Source organism: Pseudochaenichthys georgianus, chromosome 10 (genome assembly GCF_902827115.2).
Source record: "Pseudochaenichthys georgianus chromosome 10, fPseGeo1.2, whole genome shotgun sequence".
Lineage (NCBI taxonomy): Eukaryota > Metazoa > Chordata > Actinopteri > Perciformes > Channichthyidae > Pseudochaenichthys > Pseudochaenichthys georgianus.
In genome coordinates this window covers 22673751-22696056 of record NC_047512.1, presented here as the reverse complement: position 1 = coordinate 22696056, position 22306 = coordinate 22673751, and the positions used below count along the sequence as shown (strand labels likewise).

The 22306-nt window shown below is 39.5% G+C and overlaps 1 protein-coding gene across 2 annotated transcripts in view; it reads right to left on the bottom strand.

Moving 5' to 3' along the window:
* Positions 1 to 382: 382 nt before the first annotated feature.
* pdgfrb (platelet-derived growth factor receptor, beta polypeptide) overlaps positions 383 to 22306 on the bottom strand; it is a 31726-nt gene continuing 9802 nt past the window's right edge. For both annotated transcript variants that reach the window (XM_034092684.2, XM_034092685.1), the window contains exons 3-23: positions 21784 to 22101; positions 21300 to 21557; positions 20466 to 20596; positions 19755 to 19914; positions 18669 to 18849; positions 17558 to 17673; positions 17294 to 17417; positions 16960 to 17171; positions 15401 to 15495; positions 15142 to 15274; positions 14155 to 14259; positions 13364 to 13474; positions 12466 to 12622; positions 12150 to 12316; positions 11579 to 11691; positions 10772 to 10894; positions 10478 to 10589; positions 4675 to 4774; positions 4475 to 4580; positions 3400 to 3686; positions 383 to 1759 (exon numbers count right to left, since the gene is read on the bottom strand). In XM_034092684.2, the coding sequence (XP_033948575.1) occupies positions 1612 to 1759; positions 3400 to 3686; positions 4475 to 4580; positions 4675 to 4774; positions 10478 to 10589; positions 10772 to 10894; positions 11579 to 11691; positions 12150 to 12316; positions 12466 to 12622; positions 13364 to 13474; positions 14155 to 14259; positions 15142 to 15274; positions 15401 to 15495; positions 16960 to 17171; positions 17294 to 17417; positions 17558 to 17673; positions 18669 to 18849; positions 19755 to 19914; positions 20466 to 20596; positions 21300 to 21557; positions 21784 to 22101 (3257 nt within the window). In that variant the 3' untranslated portion in view covers positions 383 to 1611. The remainder of the gene's footprint in view (positions 1760 to 3399; positions 3687 to 4474; positions 4581 to 4674; positions 4775 to 10477; positions 10590 to 10771; positions 10895 to 11578; positions 11692 to 12149; positions 12317 to 12465; positions 12623 to 13363; positions 13475 to 14154; positions 14260 to 15141; positions 15275 to 15400; positions 15496 to 16959; positions 17172 to 17293; positions 17418 to 17557; positions 17674 to 18668; positions 18850 to 19754; positions 19915 to 20465; positions 20597 to 21299; positions 21558 to 21783; positions 22102 to 22306) is intronic.

Here is a 22306-nt window from a genome sequence, read left to right as displayed (position 1 = left end):
GTGTGTGTGCGTGCGTGCGTGCGTGCGTGTGTGTGTGTGTGTGTGTGTGTGTGTGTGTGGAGGCAGATCAGCCCATCACGCTCAACAAAGTAATGTGCCAGTTCCAACTTGCCACGGAAAGGCTTGATTCTCCCGAGACATCCGTTGAGGTGAGACTAATCAGTTCAGGCTTTTCATGTTTAGCTTACAGGGCTTCTGACCTACAGTAGGTGTCAGAGAAAGGCCCTATAGACTGTAGAGGGAGGAAAGTCCATATTAAGATGAATAAAAGTCTGTTTGTGCAGTGTTTAGAGGGAAACAATAGATGTTAGCAGAGTAAGACATTCAGTGAGAGCTACAGAATTCATAGAATGGTCACAAAAAACTCACACTTCTGCTGCAATTATGATAATACACATTTATTGTCACATTTACAACATACAATGGCACATATAAAAATACATTTGTAAAGAGCTTTGGTACCGTAGCTTGTGATACAGTGATCTTGTGCATTTTAAAATTGCTACAGAGAATGATAATGTGTGGTGTTTAATGGTGGAAATGGTATGAGGGAATGCTATACAACAGAAGACTCAAAGCATCATTTAACATGTACACAAACAGCAACAGTACAATAACTCTATATATCAACAATAGCTGCAAGATAAAGATCTTTAAAAGTTTATACAAAGGCACTCATGCATGCCGTCTTGTGCTAAGGCAGTGATACGCTGTATTACGAGTTTGAGAAAGTCACCTGTGGTCACAGAAACTGATTTACTGTAACAGCCACATGATTCTCAGTTGGACTATTGCCCTTTTTTGTGTCGAGAACATTTACTGTATAACTTCCTTATGAAAATCCCAATTTGTTTCTTAATAAGTGCAAATCTGGCACAAAACTATGAATTAAAAATAAGTATAAAAATTCACAAAAACTCATAAACGTTTAATATAAATCTAAAAAAAAGAAACTAAAAAAACATCATTATGGAATATGTAACTAAAAGAAAGTATTTCTCATAGTAAAACAGTGCATGTAGATTCTGTCTGTATTTCATGTCCTGGAAATAACATTTTATAAAAATATTATAATACAGTGAACACAGCTACTGATCGTACTTCAGGAAGAAATGTAACATAAAGTTCAAATTAAATGACTTAATGAATAATGATTATCACTTAAATGTGAACTACACATTGGTCTTGTTTGAACAGATTTCTGTACATTTGTTTATGGTTTTGTTTATATTGTTGTGCTAATCATTTTGTGTTATTCAGTGGTTGTGAACAGTTAAGGGTGATATAAAACAGTAAAGGCCTTAAAAGACACACATGGCTAAGTATTTTTTAACTAAAAAGGCACATAAGTCTTTACTGACTGTAAACTGATGAGTGTGAGGAGAGTACCTTATCTATATTATCCCAATCTTCCGTGAAATGCCTGGAAGATAACATCTTGCTCATTATTGGTAGCCTTTTAAGTTACAGAGGTACTGAGTTTCATACAAAAGTCAAAAAAGGGTAAAACTTCTCTAGTGTTTAGAGGAAATCATGGTGACTCCCTTAAGGCAGGATTAAAAATTTAATTTCCCAGCATTGGGGTAATTTCCTCGGGGTTCCTAGACATGGCTACAAGAAGCTGTCTTCTACCTCGGGCGTCCCGGAGCAGCCCAGCAGAGCGTCTCTCTCGCTGGTGTCCTCCGGCCGGTCCTCTTCTGGGAGAGTGTCAGCCGTGTCCTGCGACATGGAGTCAGTCTCCTCCTCCAGAGCCAGAGAGCTGAGGGGGTGGGGGGGAGACAAACACACACTTACTTTGTTTAGTTTTATACAAGAAATAGAAACACACACTCCATACACAGTGTTCATTAATGTCTGTGTGTGACCTTGGCAAGTTACTTCAAGACCCATTTCAAATAAAAAATAACATTCTGAAAAAAGCATATAATTTGGCCGACGAGAAATACATAACTGGATTTGGATGGAATGCATCCAACACATTATTTTCAATGTTGCTAAAAAATACATTGACATTTATTTTGTTAATCAACAAATTCTTTGTCTACTAATTAATCAACTATTTCAGCTTTTCATACCTTTACCGTTATTAAGCCTGTTGAAAAATCTTGTTATCGATTTGCCTATGTACTGAATATTTCTTATTATCCCCAGCATGCATGAGAGCGATCATGTGTTTGGTAACTTTGGTTGTGTCTGTATCTGTCCGTCTGTCAATCTGTCAATCTGCAGCTAATCTCGCATAATACATGATCCATTAGCCTAACTTTGAACCGGAGCATGTACCGGCTCATTCCATACCCGTATGTTATATAACCTCTAAAGTTAGGCAAAACAAGAGATGAATAAATCCCTGATTTTGTTATATTTGCCACAACCTTGACTAATAGGGTCAATTATAGGTCAACTTGGCGGGAGTCACACCTGGCGGAGATCTACTCTCTACTGAATTTACTTTTGTTTTAAGATGCTGCCTGCTAATAATAATAATAATTCCTTACATTTATTATAGCGCTTTTTCAATGACTCAAAGCGCTTTACATATACACACATTACACATATATCATACATGCAATGGTCAGATACTGTGGACAATACCCACAGGAGGTGAAGTGTCTTGCCCAAGGACACACCGGCTTTACAGCCGCAGCAGCGGCGGCGGGTTTCACCCCTTGATCTGATGATCATTGCACAGCGCACTGCGCCACACCGTCCATCTTCACGCCTCGAGGTCATCGAGGCGCTTTTACAAGTACACATTGGTATTATACATGTACTGTGGACAATACCCACAGGAGCAAATCCGGGTGAAGTGTCTTGCCCAAGGACACAACGGCCTGATGCAGTGGCGGCGGGAGCGGGTTTCGAACTGGAGTTCCCCGGCCAGCACTCCCCCTTGATCTGATGATCGGATGCGCCACCCGTCCCGTGCTGTGTTATTGTCATGAGTCTGTGGTCCTGGACCAACACCGCTTGGGGTCAAATACCTCAAACGCTAACCACAATGTTAAAGGTTCAGTGTATCGCCCAAATGTAAGCAGAAGAATCGCCCCACTGCCAACATTTAAAACACAGGGATGGAATCTGCTATCACTCCTGAACTGATTTGCTGCTTTAAACAAACAGACTAATACTTTAGTCCATGTTCATTATTAAAAACACAAACTGTAAATATATCTGGATTTATAAAAGTCAAATATTTACTTAGGCTTTAGAGCCAACTGTGCTTGGCTGCATGTTTATATCTGCCTCCATAATGCAGCTATTGTCTCAGCTCAACATCTGGATGAGTGGGTGTGTGGTGGAAAAGAGAACTGCTCTTGTAAAACAAATACATCCTCATCTGTATTCTCCCCAGCATTTGGCTCACATCTGCAGCATCTTTTTTCAGCAGCTCTGTACCTTGCAGGGCTTTCTGATGTGACGTCAGTGAAAACGTCGTCGGGCTTGGGGTCTGGGATGGGGATGATGTATTCGTTGTATGCAGTTACGACTTCCTGTGTGTCTGCCTCTTCTCTGAATTCTCCGGGGCCCGGGCTCTGGGTGTAGGGGTCCGGGGGGACGTAGTGCGGGGGTGGGGACCCGAAAGCTGGGTTGGCAATCGGAAAGGGTGAGGAGAGCCTGGGTTTGGTGCGGGTGACTGCTGGATGGTCACTCTTCAAGAAGCTGTCATTGACTTGGTTGTATTTCTGTTGCCAGGGGACAAATGTTTGGTATTAGAAATGAAGAATCAATCCATCATCAACAGTGTGAGGTTGTAGAGTGCATCTTCAGGACATTGAGCACTAAAGAGCAGAGGTGGGAAGTAACAAATTAGAAGTACTCAAGCACTGTACTTAAGTACAATTTTGAGATACCTGTACTTTACTTGAGTATTTCCATTTTATGCTACTTTGTACTTCTACCCCACTACAATTCAGAGGCAAATCATGTACTTTTACTCGACTACATGTATTTAATACCTTGAGTTACTTTACAGATTTGGATTAATGATGTAAAATATAATCACTTAAATCAGACTTTAGTTCCACCTGGAGTAAATTCACAAGCTACCCTGCAGCATACAAGTAATTAAAACTAGCTGCACCTTTACCAGCTTTGATAAACACATGAATTAATCAATAATTATAATCACACATAAAATACATATTATTCTGAAATGGTCCATCTGCATAATGAGTAGTTTTACTTTTGGTACTTTAAGTATATTTTGATGCTCACATTCTTGTATTTTACAGTAATATTTTTAATGCAGGACTTTTACTTGTAACAGAGTACAAGATCTGAGATCTTCTCCCACCTCTGCTAAAGAGTTTACATCACAGCTGTCAAGACTGTTTACTTTAAGAGGGACTGACTGTGAGTGACTCAGTAGTTGGATGAATTGTAGATAACCTCATTTAAATAACATTTGAAGATCCAATATGTATGGTATAAAGTTTTGAATCCAAGCTTATTTCATATTTAAATAAAGTACCTTTTTGTAGCTGTCGGTCAGCATATTCCCAACACTTTGGACCAGAAAGGAGAACTCAGGCCTACTTTCAAACTTCTCGTCCCAGCACTTCTTCATGATTTCATAACTGCAACATAAACAGTTAACAAATGTCTTATTCCAAATGTGTGTCTGAGTTCCTGGAGAGGTAAGATTGGTGGCGAGGTAACAATGAGACTCACACTTCATCGGAGGCGTGTGCAGGTTTGGACATTCGGTAGCCTCTCTTCAAAGCGCTGTAGAATAACTCATTCATGGGCAGATCAGGGTAGGGGGTTCCTCCTGCAGACAGCATTCAAACGTGATGTTATTTACATGTATTATCTGAGATGAACGGCACCATATGAGAGGCCGTCTAGCTCACAACTCATACTTGGTCTTACAAACAATATCAGAATCTCACATGTACACCACCAGACTCTTTCACACACAGTATCATACCGTCTTTAACGTACTGTCATTCCTTCCTTCATTTACTATCATACATAAATAACTATTCTCTCTCACACACAAAAACAAAATCTCTTAAACGCACCATCATACTCTCGTACACACCACTATCGTCTTTCATAAACAACTATAATCTAATAGAACATTATAATAGTGTATGTGAAAGAGGATAGTAGTATGTGTGTAATCCGTAAACAATGTAGGCTATGTAAAACAGAATAATAACCTTTGTAAGAGGGAATAGTATTTCATGTTAATAACAATAGTCATATGTAAAACAGAATAGCTGTGAATGAAAGGCTGAATAATAGCTTATATAAGAGGTAATAATAGTTCATGTGAATGACTATAGGTATGTGTATAAAACAGAATGATCAAATTCTCAGTTCCTGATTGGCTCTACGTTTTTTGTTTGACGGACACCGCCCACAATGGCAGGAGACTACTAATTTTCCCTATGCAACCTGAAGAGTAAAAGGGTCAAGTCCGTCAGAAAGCAATGACTGTAAGTGTAAGTGTAAGTCTAACACTTACACTGACTGTAAGGATTAGTAACATGTATTGTGTTTATGTGATGACATTTGGAGATGTTTAAACTGCGTTAGCATTCGCGCTAGCATACACGCTAGCGTTAGCCATACTAGCCTGTATACATGCTTATTGCACTGCTAGCATTAGCTATATTTACCTTTTTTACACTTAGCAGTCCTAAGTGTTAATCTGTGTATGTTACACTTGCATGTATGAAATCCTTAAGTGCCTTGTATCTTCTTTTTTTATAGTTTCACTCCGTTTGAATGTCAGTAGACTGCAAATAATTAAATAAAGGAGCATGGCTGCTCATTCCCTGGCTCTCAAAAGACTTTGGCTGGCTGTTTAATCTATGTTCACACTGAGACAGTACAACACATAGAGAGAACAGTACACCTATTGTGTAAGTACATACAAGCAGGTCACACAGTATGATCACAAATATATATTTTTTGGATCAAATATGATCTATTCTTATGTAACAAGACATGAAACTATAAGTGTTAATTAAGTCTAAATAACTCAAAATGAGGTACTACTGTCTTATTAGGCCCATATTGAGCAGAGCATATTAAGACCAAAACTCATGTACAACAACTTCCTTACTTGTAATAAATAAGCACTAATTAGAGGGTTATTGAGGAAAAACTCTCAACTAATGGCCTTACTTGTAGAATATGGTCATGTAGAATGAGACATTAATAAGTCTTTTATAATGACTAATAAATAGCCAATATACTGCTCATATGCATGTTAATTATCAACTAGTTGATGGTGAATTTGTGTACCTTAATATAAAGTGTTTCCAAAAGTTCTTATTGCAGCTCAAATGTAGCTAGCAGTGCTCTGAGCAGCTTCAGGCTTTGTTTTCAAGGCTGTAAACCAGTCAAGGAATGAATATTTAAACTGGCTTCCTGTTGGATCAAACTGACTTCCTTTTAAAGTATGCTCTCTCACAACCAGCACAATGTCCTCTCACATAAACTGTCATAAACTCTCAAAAACACAAGGGTTGCGGTCGGATAATCCAAAAATCAGCTCCTAAATTCTAACCCTATCGTCTATTCCTTGACCTCTGTGTGAAACGTCGTGGGGTTAAGGGATAGTGGATAGGAGAATTCAAAAGGACTTAGGAGAAGAGACTGCGGTACTTTAGAGAATCTGACTGCACTTTCTCTATCCAACGTGTTTATGATGCGCCAGCGGACATCATGAATGTGCGTCTGCTGCTGTGGGGAAACTATGGAAACTACAGTTTTCTATACAGCGGACTACAACATGGATGTATAAGAACGACGGACTAATATAAACTCATCTAGAGACTCTGCACCGTGCTCTGATGCTGGTGTTTTGCTTTATGAACGTAGACAACAGAGAAACATATTCTTCATGACCAAAGTTGGAATTGAAATAAAAAAGGAAAGTGAAACGTATGCTCGTCACCCTCTCCCTCCGGTCCACATTAATACAAATGATCCCAATACGTATGATTGTATGAACTAAAGATCTTAAAATAAATACAAATGTATTTATTATAAACGTTAGTCCTTAACATCTATCACTGTGTACATCACCATTCAAACATCTTTTAAAAGTTGAACAAACCCCACACAGCTCAGTAAAGACTGAAATGTTGACTTTATTTGATCATTTCAGTAAAAACTAAGGTTCATATTTCTCTTTTTGATTATAATACTGATGAACGTTCAAAACAAAGCACTTTGGCAACTTACCACATATGTTTTAAAATGCTTAATAAGCACCGTAACTTTCATGATATTATTTCTCCGTCATAATCGGTTGTTTCCATGAACGTTTCCACTGTTGTGTGACGGCAAATGATGCGGCTGCAAGGCATTGTGGGTAGGGATGCATATCGTTAACTTTTTTACGATACCGATACCACTGAACGATACCGATACTCAACCGAGACATATCGTGATACTTTGAAAATGTATCATCCCACAATTACTCCCATGAAGCGCTTTACGATATAGTTAACATGTCAAATGAATATTAAATTCAATTGTGGGACTTCTTGGACCTTTTAGTACTGAACAAACAGTGAAAAATACATAAAAAATATGAAGAAAACCAATTATGGAATAGCACATCTTGTCAATGCAAACAGACCGTTATAGCTCCGTTATAATTAATGTTAAACCTGAGATTCGACTAGAGAACAAATACATAATAGAATAATGGTCATGAGATCTCGGCATTGCACAAACAAACAAATCTCATCTTTAAAATCAACATTCTTCACTGGTGAGAGAAAACAAATCCCATCACAGTTCATTTGTGGGACTTTTACCTTTCTAGTATTGAACAAACAATGGAAAATACATAAAATATGAAGAAAAACGATTATGCAATCTAATTTATAACACCCGCCATCACGGGCCACGGACTCACTTTTAAAATTAATTAAATTAATTTTTTTTTTTTTTTTAAAGTATCGAAACCGGATCTGATTTCGGTACAGTATACCGTAGCCATCAGTAACCGGTATTTCGGTAATACCGGATACTGGTATGCATCCCTAATTGTGGGGCAGCATTTTCTCCTCTCCTTTCGTCAAGGGAGGTCCAGTGGTTCCTAAGCTAAAGGAGGTGATAAAGGAAGTTTGAAACCTCCTTTCCTTTCATTTAGAGAATCAGCACTTATCATGGCTGCCACTGAGGGACTTCCGGGTCATTTCACTCCGTTAGGAAGGTTCCTAAGAGAAACGGAGTATTCGACCGCAACCCTGCATTGTCTTTCACATACACTACTATACCCTCATACATACTACAATTCCTCTCTCACATACACTATCATTCTTTCTCACACACAAAGTTTTCCATCTTGCATACACTACTAGAGTATTATATTGTAGTATGATGTGGTATGTAAGTGGGAATAATAGTGTTTCTAAGAAAGTACAGTTTGGTGTAAGTAAGTTTGATTTATGGCCCAGACAAAAGTGTGTGAAAGAGAGTATGATTGTGCGTGTCCAAGTGTTTGGCAATATGTATAAAAGAGTTTAATGGTGTATGTGCAGGGTTGGGTTGTAACGGAATACATGTAACGGCGTTACGTAATCAGAATACAAAAATCAAGTAACTGTATTCAGCTCGCGTTACATTTGAAAAACGAGTAATCTGATTACAGTTACTTTCGTAAACCTGAAGTGAATACATTTTGGATTACTTATTGGAATTATTGGTGGAAAGATTTCCTCTCAACATGTAATATTCATTACTAAAGGTACAGCAGATTCGAATCATCAGAGCCGCCGCAGATGGACCAAAAAAGCGTTTGAAAAAAAATCGCCGGTCCGCTCGCTCAGTGAAACAATAACAACGAAACATGGAGGAACAAAAGTCTGCGTTTAAATCGCGAGTGTGTGTGTATAGGTGTGTGTGGTTAAAACACATCAGCCTGCGGTCGCTCTTTAGTCTTTAGCCTTACTAATAATTATTTCTGAAGGTATACACAGTGAAGGCGGTGCGTGAAAGGCACTGTGCGGCGCACTCGTCTTCTCAGAGGCTGAGTTAACCCTCCCGCTGCCTCCTGGTGCTGCAGAGATTTCATGAAGTGAAGGAGGTGTTCCTTCTATAAAACAGCTGTGGGCAGCAAACACTGTGAAAGTCACAGACATGAATTCATAGATCAAGGCAGACTGGTGCACACTCTCCTGTTTTGCCAATCCGGTGCTTAATTCATATGTAAATTGAATCTTAAACAAATATAGCTCTCCACCCCTGGCCGAAATGTCCTTAAAATGAAGTCTGAGTTCGACATTTTAATTCATGTCCTGCCAACACTGGCAGGACAGAAGGCGACACGCCCGTTCTAAACCGTGTCCCTCACTCTCCTCACATCCCAAGCTGCATCCCCAAAAAGTGTATTATGTTGTTACATCGTTTCAGATGTGATGTTTCAGTGTGCTCTTGATAAGCCATTAAAACAGTAAAAACACGTTCAGTTTCCTTTTACTTTTTGTGTCTCCTGTTCACCAAAACATACCCCTCTGTGATGGAAAAAGAAAGTAATCCAAAAGTAATCTAAAAGTAATCTGATTACGTTACTTTTTTAAGACACGTAACTGTAACTGTATTCAGATTACTTTCAGAGCCATGTAATCAGTAATCAGTAACTGATTACATTTATAAAGTAACCCTCCCAACCCTGTGTATGTGTGAGATTCTGATATTGTTTGTAAGACCAAGTATGAGTTGTGAGCTAGACGGCCTCTCATAGCACCATCTGATTACTTACATTGCTTTTATTGATTGATTTACATAACAAGTAAACCTATTCAATAAAAAACACATGAATAGTTTCAAAACGAAATAACCTTAAACTGTAGGAGTGCAGAGAAAGCTCGATTTATATCTCAAAGTCAAAGTCCATCAGTCTGGAAGACAACATGTTCTGACCCAGATCTGTAAGAAAATGGATCTCTTAAGTCCAATGAAAGTGTGATTCAGACGGGGGAAGCACAGAGAATCTTTGTTTATCACTTACAGAGGCTGGATTGTGAGCATGTTTTCCACCACTTGAGCTTAAGATGCATATGTAATAAACTGTCTCCTTTGTTTTTTTAGTTTCCAAAAATCGTGGGAAGATATTTTTTTGTTGAGGAAATGCTAATTTCAGAGATTGTCTGTGCCTAATGGGGTTTAGACCTCTTATTAGTGTTCACACAAACTGCTATGTACTTTCAATCTGATATGAAATTCGTTTTGCATACACACATTTACTGTCATTATGGACGATAAGAATACATCATTTACAGTTCCCCAGAAGTATGCAGGGGGTTTTGTTTGTATGAATTAAAGAGGATTTAAGCTGATAACATCTGTACAATGTGACCTATATAAAGCAATACAAGAAGATGAATCCCTCTTACTGTATGTGCAAACTATTTGTGATTTGGATTTCTGTTAATGGCTTCTTGTGTGTTAGTGGTCTTTTCTGTGTGTTAATGTTGGTCAATATGAGTGTGTTAGGACTGACCCAAAGAGAAAATCTCCCAAAGAAGGATGCCGTACGACCACACGTCGCTCAGGGTGGTATACAAATTATGGAAAATACTTTCTGGTGCCATCCACTTCAGGGGCAGGAAGGTCTGGATGAAAGAAAATAGAAATTAGAAAGTGCAGCTATTCCAAAATGCATTTATTTGCTATAATTGTGGAACCACAATGATCTTATTTTGCGGAATCTTATTTAGATATAAAGCACCTTTTAACTGAGTTTCAAATATAATCCATTACTCTACGTCATATTAATTTAGCAGTGGCCACTTACGCTGCCTTTAGAGATGTAGTTGGAATCATGCATGATGTCTCTGGCCAGGCCGAAGTCGCAGATCTTCACCAGTTTCCCCTCGCAAATCAACACATTCCTGGCAGCGAGGTCACGATGGACGCACTGTGGTTGGATACAATAAAATAGTTGATTTTACACTTTTGTTGGTTTAAAATAAACAAACAAGATATAAACTGTTACTTCATGATTTGAAGAGGTTCTGGTAGGTGAATTATTTTTATTTTCAGACAGTGCCAGGCTGGCTGTTTCCAGTCTTTATGCTAAGCTAGGCTAACTGGCTGCTCCTTTTTTAATATGTTTATTTTATATCTATCTATCTATCTATCTATCTATCTATCTATCTATCTATCTATCTATCTATCCATCTATCTATCTATCTATCTGTGGTGGACATAAACTAATGAATTACATTACATAATTACAATGTTATGGAATTTATACTTGAGTAATAACATTTTTATATTTGATGCTTATACTCCACATCAATTCAGAGACAAATATTTTACTCTACTACATTTATTTGACATTATTAGTTATTTAGAAGATTCAAATTAATAAAAAATATTAAAATACACATTTTATTTTTCTTCTTTACTTTTGCTACTTTAAGTATTTTGTTATGCTAAAACACTATAATACACTTTTCAGAAGTCATTCACCACTGATTATAGATGAATCACCGTACTTCACTCAGTGTGGCGCTATCCATTTCAATGTAGACAAATCCACAGAATTTCGAGTTAGCCTTCAGATACATATCACGCAACATTCTTTTTAATATCCTACATTCTTGGAGGCGAGGAACTCCATCCCCTTGGCGACTTGGTAGCTGAAGCCCAACAGATCGTCATATGTGAGGGCAGAAGAGTCACTGATGAACAGGTCCAATCTGCTGCCACCTGAACACGAATACAAGGTGAGACAATAGACTTGGTGAGGAGCATCTCATGAATGAAGACATTGTTTTGTTGTTTGGGGGGGGGGGGTGCTCTGGCTGTCCTGTGACTGCATGGGCTGAAATGTAGCTCACGCCTTTCATATGGAGAAACAAGGACTTTTGATAAAAGACCTTAGAGTATTCAAATTGTATTAATTGATTTATGAGGCCTAAACAACTCATGTGTTCATGAAAAGCACTATTATAAGCTCACTTAGCTTATGTGAGCTTTTCACACATACATATCTACCAGAACTCTTCCATTGTGGGCAGCAGAACATAAGTGGTGGGCGTCACATACTGTACTTCAAGAGTAACTCCCTTGTTTCCTGTGCATACTGAATTCTTCACACTTAATTTCATTTACAACCCTGGAAAATGTACTAGACTGTTGTGACTTAAATCAAAGTAGAAACAAACCTTGTTCCTGATAGATGTCATGCTGGTAGGGAGACTCGTATGGAGAGGGTTGGATGTCTGCATACTTGATGGTGTCCATATGCTCCTGCATGGGCATGTAGATGGAGGGCTCATCTTTACTCATGTCCATGTATCCTCCGTCACTCTCACTCCCAAAGGACACATAGCTGGAGGGACACATGAAGTGAAAACTAAACAGACATAAATCTATCTTTCTCATGTTTCTTACTCATATCAAACTTATCTGGGGACACATGTGTTTCCATGTCTTTGTTTGTGACAGCAGAGATTTCTTGTGTTTGTCTGTTTTTCTCACCCTTTCCTCTGGCTGAGTGGAGTGCTTCCTCCGGAGATGAGGCAGCTTTCGTCCTGGTTCTTCTCTGCATAGTTCTGCAGCAGGCTGTGCTTGTTCCTGTGCAGGTAGTCCACCAAGTCGCCATAACGACAGTACTCTGTCACCAGATACAGAGGGCCTGGTTGGTGGAGAAGGAGAACCGCAATTAATTTTCATACAACAAAAATACACATAAAAATGTTTTTATTAAGTTCCATGAAGTTGGTAAATACTAAGGAAAGCCTTTAAGATAAGTATATGGGCTTATTAAAATAGTCTTTTGCCTTTTCACTTGAAATAAATCCTTAAAATAATGAAATTGTGCACTGATGCAATACCATTTTGTATAATTACATACAAAGCCTACTCATAGCAAGTTAAAAATAAACATCTAAATGAAATAATTAAGAAAATACTACAAAGCATTGCACGTTTTATTTGTTAGCAATCTTGTCTGGAAATACATTCTTCTTTTGTAACATCTTCTTTTGTAAATCCAAATAATATCCATTTATTTAGCCTTCTCATACTATACTTAACTTTAAAAACTTAACATGGGACAGAGATTAACCTCAAAAGTAGGTCACACATGAGGAATGGTTGCTTTTTCACCCATGTATTAATATTCCCTTTTAGAGAACATTTGAATGAAAAATGTATTTATGTAGTTCACGGACAGAGAAAGGGACACAGAGGAATAAACAAGCCAACATTTCTCTGTTGCCTTTGGAGAGTCATCAACCAACTGAACTGCCATGATGGTTGTAGGAAATGCTCACAGCTGATTTCATTTTCATGGGTTGTTATACAAACCATGAAATGCACTAATTAATCATCTGCATTAGCACAGTATAGCACTAGCACTCCTTGTGATGTTTACCTTGTTTGGTGCAAGCTCCCAGCAAATTCACGATGTTGAGGTGTGGGCCCAGGTGACTCATTATCTTCAACTCTGACATCAGAGCCTGAGTCTCACTCCTCCTGGCTGTAGCTGGATGGTGAGACAGAGAGAGGGAGATGTATAAGATTTTATTTTACTACTGTTATTTACCCGCAACCACCCTTCATTCTACAATGTTACACTTATTTTATTTTATAAGTGCTACTTACTTAGTTAGTTTTCCATTAATGTGTATTCCTGTAAGTTGTAATCATTTATTTGATGATATTTCACTTTGTCATTTAGATTTGTAATGTGTGTTGGAGATTTGAAAACATGGTCCTGCAAGTACAATGTTGTTTGGGAGTTTCCTGAAAGACATGTGTGAGTATTTAAATAATATGTACATGCCTTTTTATCTTATAGTGTGTCATCTATACTTTGCTGTAACAATGTAAATCCCCCTCTGCAGGACGAATAAAGCATTTCTGATTGTGAGTATAGGTCAGCATGAGGCAGGTGTGAGAACAGGAGACCTGAACACACTGAGAGCAGGACACACTGTGTTCTTTCCAAACATTCAATGACCTGTTGGCTGAAACTCAGACCAGGCTGGCAACCGAACTAAAGACCAGCAGGCTGCTCTCTCTCTCTCTGGGCTCGCAGGAACAAGGCGCTGGTGTACCAATATCTGACAGCTACTGTATGCAGGGGGTTCTGCTGTGGTCTCTATGTTATTCACACAAGTGCGCACATGGCTTTTGACTGGGTTTTTACATTGTATGTCTTACATTTTAACATTTTCACCGCAACCTTTGTGCTGGACTGGGAATGAGTGAGACCGTACGCAGTTGCCTCAACCACCCTGCCAAAGGCTCCTGATCCAAGAGTGCGACCTGAAACACAAAGACAAGCTCAGTGGGACACAGTGTGAATGGAGCACATGATAGACCAGAAAAAGAAGAGAGATCCACTCTGTTCATTCAAAGATCAGTGAAAACACATTTCTCTGGTAACTGGCCTGAGCAGGTTACAACAGATAAAGGAGTTTAACCATGGAGGGCCTGAGTGAGTTTGGGAAGCTCCCTGTCTGTAAGGAGCAGCTGACTACCAACACACATCAACAAAATGAGGATTGGTGCCCAGAAAACAAGTTTAACAAACCTTACTTAGTATTCTAGCCCCCCAAACCACCAGCAGCACCAAAGTGACCTGCTGATGCTGCAAACCTGTTTCTTTGTTTTTATCTAGCGATCTACTAAAGGTCTAAAAGTCTGTTTATTCTCATTTAACAAGTGCAACAACAACTGCAATGACTTGGACTTCAAGACCAAAAGTATATGTAATTAGATTATTATCATAATTGTATCAAATAAAATACAATTGAACAAAGTAGTAAAAAACAAAACAATAAGCAACTAAAAAGCATGATGATTACATTAATTAATATTATTCTTTCACATACAAATAAATAGAATGGTTAATGTATTTAATACATGCCAATGCAGGCTTAGAATGCAATCCAATTGTATTGATTTTGTATTTAATATATATATTGCTATATTATATTTATTTGTGAAATGTGTCTTTCATGTATTTTTCTTTGGATGAATTAAGTGGTATTCATCCACGTTTATGAAGAAATTTGAAATAGTTTACTTCGATATTTAAATATATTTTTAATTATTATTATTTTAGTGTCTCTTTAGAGTCAAATAAAGGATGGCATTTTGAATGGCTTCATGGTCCTCATTTTGCTGATTCATCTGAAGACTCACCCAGCACCAGGTTGTCTCGTGGCATCTCCCAGGCCAAGTCATAAGGCAGGTGGATGGGATCCACGTAGATGTACTCGTGCCCTTCCTGGCTCACAGACTCTATCACTTTCCATCTGATCTCATAGCGAGGTTTCTGAGAGCACAGAGAAAAACACTCATGTTGGCGAATAAAAAACACCCTGAGGTGTCTGTACACTGTACTCACTGTACTTTGTATTTACTAAATTCTAAAGATTGAGTTTGTGACTTTGTTTCTCACCTTCCTCCATACAGCAACGAGGATGATGATGGATATGATAATGATGACCACTAAGGCCAGAACAGCAGCCAACACTGCCACCTGGGAGTACAGCGCTGCAACAGGCAAACAAAGAACATTTAACAAAGCTGTCTCATATTCTCAACAAACACACAACTTCACTTTATAAACATGTTTGCAACGCAAGTTACACGAATGTTCATAGCTTCAGTTCGGGGTGTAACGGTTCACAGAAGTCACGGTTTGGTTCATACCTCGGTTTGGGGGTCACGGTTCGGTACGGGTTCGGTACAACAAGGAAAAGCAAAAAAAAGTCCCAAATGCATAATTTTTGTTTGCTGTTATTTATTTTTAACAGTCGTGCAAGTTTTGTTATGAAAATAAGGAACTCTAACATTTGGAATCATTAACTGTATTACACAGTTAAAAACAAACCACAAACAGTAACACACACACTCAGATATTATTTATAATGGCTGATGTCAAACAAAAAGGTTAAATAAGCTGCTGTACAACTAAAAAGAATGTCTTGAAAATATTAAAATAAATAATAAGAAAGTGTTTCAATCACAATCAATAAAAGGCAATACAGAACTGTATAACATCTCCTGATGTCAAAATATAAAATAAATACAACATAAATATAAAATAAAATCTGTACCTTTAGGAGCAATGTCTAACATGTGTAATTAACTTGTGAGTATGTGAGGACATTATTCCTAAATAAAGGTACTCAAGCTTTACTCTATTTTCAAGGTTTTCTTCAAAAAGATGATTTTGTCTACGTTGTCAGTAGTGAGGGCAGATCTGTTGGCGGTAACTATGTCACCTGCCGTCGAGAAAACCCTCTCGCTGGGGACTGAGACTGACTCGGATGTGATTGAGCATGTTAACGTGTTACCACCATGGTTACCACTAGCATACCGCACCGCTGTCGAACAACGCCGACACACCGTCCTCGTCCGATCACCCCATCATTGTTGTAGTCCACAGGGAACCCGAAATGTTCCCACACACCTGATTTAAAAGAAGCAGGTGGGTCTTCTAGCTTCTGTGTGTTGTGTGAACTCGCCATATTAGCTACTGTATTGTGTTCGTTTTGTTGTGTTGTGTTTTGTTCTTGTTCTTCATTTGTTATTTACGGGCGGCTGGCTTTTAGGCGCAATACCGCCCCCTGGATTATAGTGTAATACTGCCCTGAGTGACAGACTTTTTCCCACTCGTAAAAAAAGGCATATTCGCCGTGTGACTGCACGTGCCGAACCGTGACGTCCGAACCGTGACGGTACGGGACGAATACGGATACCGTTACACCCCCAGTGCAAAAACACATTAATGCAGGTTGTACTGTGTCTCTGAAATGTGACTTCTCAAACAGGTGTTTCACCAGACCACCATGTTTGTTATCTTATACTAAAGCAGTATATTGCACATTGGCACAGTATTAATTGTAAATTACCTTAGACTACTTTCTTTCAAGGATTCAAATATATCAAAGGCTGTATGGACACTGAGATATAAAAGACAACGAGGTGGGACATTCTTCTGTTGACACCTACTGTTGGACACCAGTTTGACGTCTCTTCTGTCGAGGAGTCCGGCCCGGTTGCTGGTCTCGCAGCGCACCGTCACCTGCTGGGGCTTGTGGAAGGTCACCTGGCTCCGCACCTGGCTTGTTTTACGAGTGTCGCTGTAGCTCACGTTGGTCCGGATGCTCACCACCTCTGGCTCTGCTATCAGAGGCTGCCACACCTCCGTCTGGTTGCTACACCTGCAGCAGGACAGGGAGTGAGTGGACAGAGTCAAAACAAGTTAAAGCAGACACACATCATTTGAATTGAATGAGTGCGGTCAGCCTCCTGGTGTTTGTAATGTGATGAATGTGGGACTCACTTGTGCATGCTGTCACAGCTGTACCACTGGATGCTCGGGGCCGGGACCCCCTCAGCGACACAGGTCACCAAGTGTTTCTTTCCAGGGAGGTGGTGGTCCGTCAGGTCTTTAATCTGAGAGGGAACTACACACAGAGGGAGCAGCTGCCATTAATCATTGCTGACATGGATACAAACATAGTATTTCAAGTCAAGCTGCAGTTAAAAAAGTTAAACTATACAAGAACGCATTGTATGATGTGATATTCCTCAAACAGCCACTCACCTTGTACCTCCAGGTCGAACATCACTTCCTTTGTGTCATCTCCGTTTGTGACCAGGACGCTGTAGAGGCCCTTCTGCTCCGTCCTCACCCTTACCAAGGTTAGAATAGTGACATACCTGAGGGAGAAGAGAAGGTGAGGATATTTATAAAATAATAATGATTATTTATTGCTTTTTTTTAATCATTCATTTTTTGAATCATTCATTTTGAAATGAATCATGTGCATGCTTTCAGTTTCTATGAATATATTACTTTGTTTAGAAATAGGAATATATATTAGCTTCTTCTGGGTGTCCAAACTAATTTCGAGATTATTATCCAAGAAGACCCTTTTTTGTGACCAAACATTCATTCGTTTGCCTTTTTCCTATCATGGACGAGACACCATGTTTAAAAGGTTCAAGCAACTGAACCATTGTGTTTACACGGCACAACACATCCAAATTCACTCAACTAGGAAATCACACATGTATGTGCATACATTAACATTCACATAGTGACGTACCAATTAAATACAGAGATAACTGTATTAGTGCAGAAAAAGTATTTAGACTTAGAAGAACCCAAGATAATCACATCACATTTCCAGTGGGATCATTACAAAACCAAACCCTGGGATAGTGTTGTTATGTTCTTTAAGAGTTGTCATGTATTTTTTCTAATTCAGCAGAGTTCATCCCTAGAACAATACAGTCACATCTGTTTTGTTTTTGTTTTTATGTATGGGCTTGTGGTTGTCTCCAATTTGTGAACCGAGCATGCTGATGATATTTCACTTTGTCTCTTTGATTCTGAATGTGTGTTGGAGATTTGAAAACATAGTCCTGCAAGTATACACGTTGTTTGGGATTTTACTGAAAGACATATGTGAGTTGTGACAGGTATCCTGTGCTTATGGTTCCAGTGTGATGAGTGATGGAGTGGGCCCTCTTGAGAGTATAGAGTTTCTCTCTGCAGAGGCCTTATCTGGTGACGACTGACAAGAGCTGCGCGCCTCCGGAGGCTGTCACCCTAACTAAAGTGCTAACTTCTTAAATGGATCAACTTGTAAGAGTTCTATAAATAGTTTTATGGTATGTAGGACATTTTTTATGGATTTGGTTGGTCTCACCTGATCTCATGCTCTTGTCTGGTTGTGATGGGTTTGTGTCCCTTGATGGTGGCCCCGTCTTTGCTCCAGCGGACCTGAGGGGGAGGGTAGGCTTCAATCTCCACCCTCAGCTCCACGTTCTCCTGCAGCCGGGCTGAAATGTTTTGTTTCCGAGCCGCCTTCACGTCCACAAAACCTCGCTCTGAGCAAAGAAAATAACATCATTAGCAACAAAACATAAATGTCACACACTGGATCTTCTGCATCAAATCTTATTATGTAATTCTCCGTAGGTTTAAGACAAGAAGCTTTCATACAGTAGTCTTGTAATCCATTGTAAATATAACATTATTAATTGAATAATAGTAATATTATTGATTATATTTAAGTTGGTAGAGACAGTACTGGAGTGCTGCTGTTTGTTGCTGACCTTCTGTGGCCAGACACTATCTGTCTTTTCCACTGACATGTCCAGAGACCACTACTAAACTGTCTCCATGGAGCATGGCGGCTCAAGCTATTCAAGGATTTCATAAACATAACACACCTCGCTGCAGAAAGAATAAGCATTCACAGACCCAGACGCACTCAGTGACTGTCAAGAGAGAATATTGGCGCAATGAACCCTGTTTTTATTCACCCTCAAGTTGCAAGATCACATATTGCTTTGATGCTGAACTTATTGAGGGTTTATGTTAACATAGGCTCAGTTTCTGCAGCGGCACAGGGATGTTTAAATTTTGCCTGCGGTCTTTCGACACATGTCATCTTCCCCTTTCAACGATGTCATTCTGCAATAAAGGCTAAACTGGTCCAAAAAAAGAAAAAGCTATACTAACATGTCTTGTCTACCTGGAGTTTATTCCCATAAGTCTAAATATAGATCAGCTGTACCCCCTTGGTCTGTTATTCAAGGTATCACTCAGGGCATCCGCACCATGTGAACAGAAATAAACAGAGGTCCTCTTCATTTCCTTTAAAAGAGAAACCTCTTTCACCTTGACCTGAAGAGGTTTATATAATAAGCGGGATTTCTCTCTGTCAGTGAAACACAATAATAATCCGTCCAGCATCAGTTTGTTTTAGTTTTGTGTGGGTTAGGCTGACCGAGCACAGTGATGTTGACGCTGGCAGAGGCCGTCTGGTCTAGGACAGGCTCGTGGACATGGCACACGTAGTTTCCGCTGTTGGCCACCGTGGCGTGAGGGAAGATCAGGAAGGAGCGCATGTTCATGTTGGGCAGGACGTCTGTCAGCGGCTCGACATCCTTGAAGAAAATGGAAATTGATAAGAATGTGACATTTTAATAGTTGAATGATCCTGGTTGAAATGTGCAATGTTGCATCTACAGAATGTATTTGACTGCTCCATGACATTCTGTAGGGTTTTTCTTTATAATGAAAACTTTCAACAACAAAAAAAGTGTCCAAAAAAGTATCAAAAAAGAAAGAAAGTTGAATATGATCAAAATGTGAGTGATCAGCTATCTGCATAGTGAGCAATCATGAAGTAATGTGTTGTTTTATTTTAAAATATTTGAATTCCTCTAGATTCTACATGTTAGTGAGTTTTTCTGCCTTCCTCAGTTTAAAATCTTAAATGAATCTGAAAAGCTGAATCTTTTTATGATCCCAGAATGAATTCAAAAGAACAGACCATTACAATACCAACACCACATGTTGTCAGAAGAATATCACAGGGGGAAACAAATTGAGGTGTGTCCACATCTTGATACCATTAGGGCTTGGTCCTGAGGCCCGAGAGTGATCAGGAAGGGAATGCTGAACAAAAGTGTGTTTCTGCTCCACTCCCACTCACCTCACTATTGGGCATATCCCAGGAGAAATCTGCTATCTCCACTCCGTGCACTGTGCAGTTTACAGTCAGCGGTTCGCCCTGCTTCAGGACGGTGTTCGACGCATTGATGTAGACGTCGATGGCCTCTGGGACTGGAACGGGAAGAGGGAGTGTGGGGGAGGAGGAAGAGGTGGTGATGTTATTAATCAAAACAATATGTCGAAAAGTGTCCTTCACAACTAATCAATCACATAATTGTTCAAAAATATACCCTCAACTTATATCATTATCTCATCAGTATTAGTCAGAACTGAACATTGTAGCTGGCTCCAATATTGAACAAAAACTCTAAAGCTCCACAAAATCAAAAACATGTACTTTTAATTTCTCTAAACATGATGTGCAGCATTTATGTGTGATCTAGACGTATTATTGCACACTGAGACCAAAGACCCAGTATTTACCTCATTATGTCCTCACTTTAAAGAACTCACACACCCTCCAGTAGTTTTTCAGAGAGAGTTGTAAAGTGACCAAAGCTCCTGTGTAAGTATGGGAATGGATGAAACTTTTGGACTGACAGATAATACGTTGGCTACCAAACTTGTACATAATGCTGCACAAGATGTTTGAAGAGATCTGATGCACATTTTATGAGTCATTTTATGGCGCTTTAAAAAGATAGACCCATTAACTTTAATAGTGTGGGTGAAGGCATACATTGAATTAAAGGGGCCAACTATGTGTGTGAGTTTTCTGGAGTTTCAGCACACACAGAGTCGAGTCGATAATGAACACATCTTTATCTTGGGAAAAGTTGTTTCTCTAACTGAACTCTTTAACCTGAACACTCACTGGTAACGCTGTAGACGTAGAAGGCCTGAGACTCCATCACCTCCCCGTTCATCTCTCCACGACACACATAGGTCCGTTCCTCCAGCGGTGCCTTGTACCCCTCGCTGGGGACATACAGCCCCCTGATGGGCTGATCAGTGTCCCTCTCATACAGGGTGACGTTGATGTCAGGATTGCTCACCACACAGGGGATGGTGCTCTCCTCACTGGTCTTTGTAACCATGCCGTGGGAGCGCCCTATGAACCACACCTTAGGGTCTGCAGAAAAACACAATCTGATTGATTATATACTCTAAATCATGGATCCAACTCTAAGTGTACTATATGTTGTCACTTTACCACACTACAAACCACATCAGTGTGGAATTGAGACAGCTATATTTTATTAATGAGATACAGTCTTGTTTCCACTACACAAGACATACTGAGTCAATCTTAATTGTCTTTGATGTAAGGCAGCTCTTACAGGAAACTGAACCAGTACCTGGGACAAAAACAGCCACCTCCTTAGTTTCTCCAGTGTGCCGGTCAACACACAGATACACCCCCGTGTGCTTCCAGCTCATGTTCCACAAGCTCAAAACACTGGATGTGATGTTGCTTTGCACAATTTGGTAGCTAGGACCACCATTTTGAACTTGTTCCACTTGGCAGTACGGCACATCGTCCCTCTTGAACTCCCAGGTGGTTTCCCCTGAGCCGGAGCAGGTGAGGTTGAGAAAGGAGCCTTCAGCCAAGGTGAGCTCTTTGTCATCGGGTGAGATCTCTACACAGCGCAGCTCGGTGCAGAAATACAGGAGAGCTGCAGTTGGCAGAACAAGAAGAAAGGTCAGGTTGGAGGTCAAAGAGGCAGCAGCATGAGGTCAAAGGTTAAATCAACAATACATGGCAGATCCTGTTCTATCTCTAAATGTTGAAGGATATGAGCTGCTGGAGAGGAAATGTGGGAGGATAATGATGCCTTGTCACTGACAGATGTATTGCAAATGACAGAGGTTAGTTTGAAT